This window comes from Euprymna scolopes, chromosome 18, assembly GCF_053919585.1.
Source record: "Euprymna scolopes isolate OS-2025 chromosome 18, ASM5391958v1, whole genome shotgun sequence".
NCBI classification, from domain to species: domain Eukaryota; kingdom Metazoa; phylum Mollusca; class Cephalopoda; order Sepiida; family Sepiolidae; genus Euprymna; species Euprymna scolopes.
The window spans coordinates 100,422,233-100,428,644 of NC_136499.1; the positions used below are offsets into that span (position 1 = coordinate 100,422,233).

At 33.1% G+C, this 6,412-nt stretch overlaps 1 protein-coding gene across 1 annotated transcript; it reads left to right on the forward strand.

The window, feature by feature from the left end:
* The first annotated feature begins 1,582 nt into the window (after positions 1–1,582).
* Positions 1,583–5,282, forward strand: LOC145297714 (P-selectin-like). The gene has a single exon (XM_080143922.1). It carries the CDS (start codon positions 1,867–1,869, stop codon positions 3,382–3,384), a length of 1,518 nt encoding a protein of 505 aa, XP_080000048.1. The 5' UTR covers positions 1,583–1,866; the 3' UTR covers positions 3,385–5,282.
* The last annotated feature ends 1,130 nt before the right edge of the window (positions 5,283–6,412 follow it).

Below are 6,412 nucleotides of genomic sequence, written 5' to 3' on the forward strand. Positions count from 1 at the left end.
TTTGTCTAAAAGACAGCAACAACTACAGCAACAACAGTAGAGCGGCCACCCCTTTTTATCTACTCCAACTCTCAGTCAACGAGATTCACGTGTGACTGGAATGTCTATTTAACTTGTAAGGAATAGGCACTCAGGTTCTTTGATTAACGGACCACCGGGCGTGTTGGTCACAGCTACCAGCACTCCTTTCTTCCCCACCGACCTACCCTCGGCAAGTCAACCAATTCAAAATTCTCACAATAGATAATCTGTATATTAATGCATGTGTTAATTTCTGTGTCATGCTTACATCCAGGTCGTTTAATTGCTATGTACTTCCATTTCTTGTCATAAATAATTTAAAGAATTCTTCATAAGTTTTCGGTTTCAATTATAGCTGATGGCACTTAAGTCATCTACTTTTTTAATAAATAATTTTCTCAAGAATTCTTCATAAGTTTTGGTTTCGGTTATGGCTGAAGAGACTCAAGTTATATATATATATATATATATATATATATATATATATATATATATATATATATATATATAAATTACAATTAAATTTACCAAACTGATCCAAGATGGTAAAACTAAAGTATATTATAAATATTAAAGAATTAATATTTATAAAGTAATCTCAACCAGATGTAAACGCTCGATAAAACAAAATAGGAGATAGCGCTTATGATAAGAACAAATAAGTAATTAAAACATGTTAAAAAACACTTTGAAAAATAGTTAAAAACATATTTAATCTGAAAAGGAAACACTTAATAAGTGGATAGTCCTTAATCTGCGGAGTTTCGAAGAAATACTTTCCTTCTTATCAGAATTGATAAAATTTGATTTTAAAGTACCAGTAAAACTAAAATCGATACATCATCCCTCACAAATGTATTTTTCATTTGAGAAAATGTCTGTACATTTAACACGTGTTTTTACGGTGATCATGAAAAAATAACGACTTTATAGTTAAATATTTAGAGATTTATAAAGAATCGGAATTGGTAATTTAGTATGGAATCAATAATTGTATCAGAATCTGGAATAATATTAGAATCGTCCTCACTACTAAATTTATAACAATTTAAATATAAAGAGGTATATTTTGTAAAAAAAAAAAAACAGGGAAAAAGTCTATAGAAACAATCTTGTAATAATTTAAGCAAATACTCCCAAGGTTGAAATAACACACACACACACACACACACACACACACACACACACACACACACACTATATATATATATATAGTGTGTGTGTGTGTGTGTGTGTGTGTGTGTGTGTGTGTGTTATTTCAACCTTGGGAGTATTTGCTTAAATTATTACAAGATTGTTTCTATAGACTTTTTCCCTGTTTTTTTTTTTTTTTTTTTTACCAAATATACCTCTTTATATTTAAATTGTTATAAATTTAGTAGTGAGGACGATTCTGTGTGTGTGTGTGTGTGTGTATTAGTGGCCTGGCAAGGTCCCAGGGGAGACAACCGAAGCAGCAAAACTGAAGTTGGCCTGCAGGACACTATATATACAAAAGTAGGCAAATTTGGGCATAGTTTATTTGTTTGAAAATATGAATTCTTTTTTTACCAATTGTCATAAAATTTTAACCATAGAATAGTATTATAATCTTCAAAAAGAATGCAAATTTTCATGTAGTTTCGGCCCATAGAACAAAAGATATGATGGCTACCAGTAGGCGTGTATGTGTGTGTGTTGATTTTTAAGAATGAGAGCCAAAAACAAGAAACCCTGATTTTCTTGGAAATATGTCCCCTGTTCCTAGAAAAGAATGACGTCATGAGTCGTTTTCATATAAATAGAGTGGCGCTGCAGTCAGCAGTCAAAAACCTTTTCCTCCCTTGCATTAAACGAACTTAGAATATGCGGTTCTTTCAACAACTCTTTTTCCTCTCGCTACTCGCATCATGGTTTCCGCTTACACCAGGGGAAGAATACCCAACAACGCCAACCAATATAATAACGAACGTAAAGGATTTTCTGATTAGCGAAGGCGATAAAATAAGTGCGAAAAACAGCTCGCAAGCTACTTTGATTCCGAATGACGACATTATCAGCCAAATAATAACTTTTCTCAACTGCGGACATTTTTCACTCTCGCCAAACAGTCATCTGGAATATTCCTTGGATTATGAGACCAGACATCTCCGATCGTTCCAGACATGCGATCGATATTTCCAAACTATTCAAAAACCCGAAACTTTACAGGTGCATTGTCTTCATAACAAGTGGGTCTTTAATAAGATCCAATGTGAAAAAATTACCTGCCCTCGTCTGACAGCACCTGCTGGGGGTCGTCTTTCAACTACTGACAACACCTACAACACTACCGTCTACTTTTGGTGTTCTCTCGGTTTCACTATTAATGGCACTGACAGAATATTCTGTGAGGAAAGTGGTCTCTGGAACTTGCAACCACCCACATGTCACTTATCATCGTGTCGCTCGCTTTCACCCCCTCGGCACGGTTTCGTGTCCAGTCAGGAAGATACTGACGTCAATCAAACTGTTCTATTTTCTTGCGAAAGTGAGTACACAATAGTTGGGGATGCCGTCCTACGGTGTAAAAAAAATGGCCGGTGGAACACTACAGCGCCAGTTTGCAAAAAAATGTGCACCATTCCCGATTTTACAAATCAGTTAGAAGACGTACGCTTAATCCCCAGTTTAAATTCGCTGTCAACCGGTTTTCTGGTCCAGCAGGGTCAGCGCGTGATATTCTCCTGCAAACCTGGCTACACGGCTCCATCATCCGGAATTGCCACCTGCGTTACAGGAACTTGGTTGCCGATGATCCAATGCAAGACGACGTGTACGCCCATACAAATCACGAATGGCAGTTATGTTTTATCCAAAGATTCCTCCAGCATTGAATATTTCTGTCTTCCTGGATACCAACTCGTCGGTCAACAAAAGCTATCGTGTATGCCTAACAGAAAATGGGATGGCGAAACCCCGACCTGTACCAAAATGTGCACGCTTTCACGGCGTTTCGATGTGTTGACCTACCGACACAGAGACACGTATGAAACGATTCCTTTCGGAACGCAAATTGTAGACGAGACTCAAGTGTATGCGATATGTCGATCCTCTCAAAGTAATCTTGTTAAATGCGTTAACGGGAAAGTTCATCCTTCGTTTTGTAGTGTAAGGCTTGAAAATAAAGATTTAGAAATTTACTACAACGGGGAATGGTGCCACGTATGTGAAAATTCTGATGCCTGTAGTCTGTTTGGACTTGAACTCTATACAACAGAGAGTTGTCATAACTGCTGTTATTTAGGTGCGAGTGCTGTCTCTGGTACGCCAGAGATCAAGGTATTAACGAATACCTATAGACGTAGTTATTATAGCTGTGTCGCCTGTAAAGTGTCTAACTGAGATTTTGGTGTTAAGATATAGTCGATAAATCGATTGATACTTGTGCAGTTTAATCAAGATATTAAATGAAAATATTGAGAGAAAAAAAAGGTTATATTTTACGTATACGTTTTTAACTGGAGATCTGAAAAAAAAAATCCACTTAATTTGATTGAGTATTTTATTTTCTTTTTTTTTTCTTTTACAGCGGAAAAACACGTTTTTTAATCTGGAAGAAAGAGTGAGCCTGTTTCCCCCGTTTAACTATAGGTGGCGTTACTGTCTGTCCACCCAGTTATGGAAGCACAAAATATATATATACTGGCACTCTTGAAATAAAAATAAATGTTTTTGTTATATTTTAATTTTAAACATGTTCTTTTTTTTGCTTTTTTTTTTTTTTTTGCAAACATATTTAAGTTTTATTTTATTTTTTTCAAACATTATTTCAAGCTATTTTTTAATAGTAGTTTCAAGTAAGATTCAGGTTGTACAATATCGTTTTTCAAATATATATATATATATATATAAATACTCGCGTAAAAAAAAGGTAAAATAAGTGCAGAAAATTTAAGAAAAAAAAGGGGGGGTCCATAAAAAAAGATAAAAGAAAGAACGTTGATTTATTATTATTATTATTATTATTATTATTATTATTATTATTATTATAATAAGAGCGTAAAAAATACTCGCGGAAAAACGGTTGTACCCATAAATATGTTTTTAAAAAAAAATATAGCAAAAACATTTAGTTTATGCTTGCAACAAAACGTAAATGTTTAGAAAAATAAAACTTAAATATGTTTGCAAAAACAAAAAAAAAAAAAAGTAAATGTTTGAAAAAAATAAAACTTTAATATGTTTGCAAAAATCAACAAAAAACATATTTAAAATTAAAATATAACAAAAACATTTATTTTTATTTCAAGGGTACCATTGTATACATTTTGTGCTTCCGTAACTGGGTGGACAGACAGTAACGCCACCTATAGTCAAACGGAGGAAACAGGCTCTCTCTTTCTTCCAGATTACCCACGTTTTTATGACAGCACGCTGAAGGTAGCCATCTTGAATTTTTTAACACGCCACGGGGAGATAATTCAGTTTAAAGCGCCGGACACTCCCTCCTCATTTGTAATACTACTTTCTTCCTAAAAATCGAACCTTTTGCTTTGTATCATAAGAAATCGATTTTTCGCTGTAAAAAAAACTACTTGATGAAATTAAGTGATTTTTTTTTGTTTTTTCGGAGAACTTCATTTCATAACGGACGTACAATATAAACGTTTTTCGATATTTTCATTTTTTTAATACCAACCGATATTTAAAATATATCGTTTTCAGCAAAAACAATCGTACGTACTTAAATGTCAATGCAAAAATAGTAATATATCAAAAAATTAGGAAAATTCGTCGAGTAGAACAACTGCTATTGTGTTTTTAGTAAAAAAAAAAAAAAAAAAAAGGTGGGGGGGAGTACTATTACAGTTTATCGGCGAAAATGGAGACCCCATTTTTTTTTCGGGCACCTGTCGTCAGAATCAGAGGGAGAATTCAGTATTTTAAAATAGCTTCTTCATTTTCGGCAATAATCTGTAGTAGTACCACAAAAAAGTCTATCGTTATAAAGAATAAATATTGCAGACATGTCACAAATAATTTAAAATATTTGTTTCGGAGTTATGTCCCCTGAACTGCGTGTAGCTTCCGACTTTATAACGTCTAAGAAAAATGCGATTTTACCCAGTTTTCCGGAGAAATTACCTTAAACTAGAAATACATTTCTACTCGATGATTTTTCGTAATTTTTGGATATGACTATTTTCGGCGTGACCCCAGAAAATTGTTAGATTTGTAACTTTTCGTACTTTGACTTGACGTCAACTTTTTTACAAAATAAAAAAATACCTTCTCTCGTAGACGTGTTTAATTATTTTAATTTTGTTTTTATTGTTTTTGATCTTGTCCAGAATTCCCTTCTATATTACTAAACACAAATTAAGAAAAAACGGATTTATTTTACATTTCACAGAGATTCGAATAAGTGGCAAAAAAAAAAAAAAAAAAAAAACTGATATATAATAAATAAACGTTACCAAATGCAAAATAAGTCACTCCCAGCTGGATAAGTTTTTAGTGTTTTCATTTAATGTAAACATGTTTATTTGTTTCGGAAAACCAGTAGTGTCAAGCGTTACACGAGCATAAGAAAAATGGCCGCGTGATATCATGTCTTAAAAATACGAAAAGTACTGTTAGAAACCTAGCCAATAAATGTTCCTGTGACATTTATTTGGTGGGTTTCTAACAGCATTTTGTATAACTTTTAATTGTTAACTAATTGTTATCAAAGATATGAGATAACATGCTGCCATTTTTTTTTTTTTTTTTGTACTCTTGTAACGCTCGACACTACTTGTTTTTCGAACCTAATAAACATTATACATTAAATAAAAGCTAGGTAGAAGAGTAACTTATCTTGCCTTTGGCAACATTTATTTATCATATATTTTTTTTTCACTTTTTCGAATCTCTGTATTGTAAAACAAACCTGAAAAAGCTGTATGATGTATGTACTCGTGACAGAAAAAAAATCAAAAAAAAAATCGGTGCTTCTTTACAATAGCGCATCGTTCTCAGGGTTGCCAGACCATAAACTTGAATTTGAAGCCAAATCTTTCAGAAAAAAAACAAAAAACAAAATTGATAATTGTACTTACGTAGTTGCCTCCCCACGAGGGCAGAATTAGAAACCGTTTTTTAATGTGGAGAAAGGAGCAAAAATAAAATAAAAAATGTCTCAGTCATGAAGAATTTCGGTTTTGTATTACTGTACACATAGATTCCAAAAAGTTGTCAAAAAATAAATATATAACAAATAAATGTTATCAAAGGCAAGATAAGTTACTTTTCTACCAAACTGGATATAATTCACGTGTTTTTATTCAATTTAACATGTTTATTCAGCTCGAAAAACATACAGTGTTTACCGATGTATTGGACAATTCAAAATGGCGGCCGACTCTCTCTTAAACACGGTAAGTTCGGG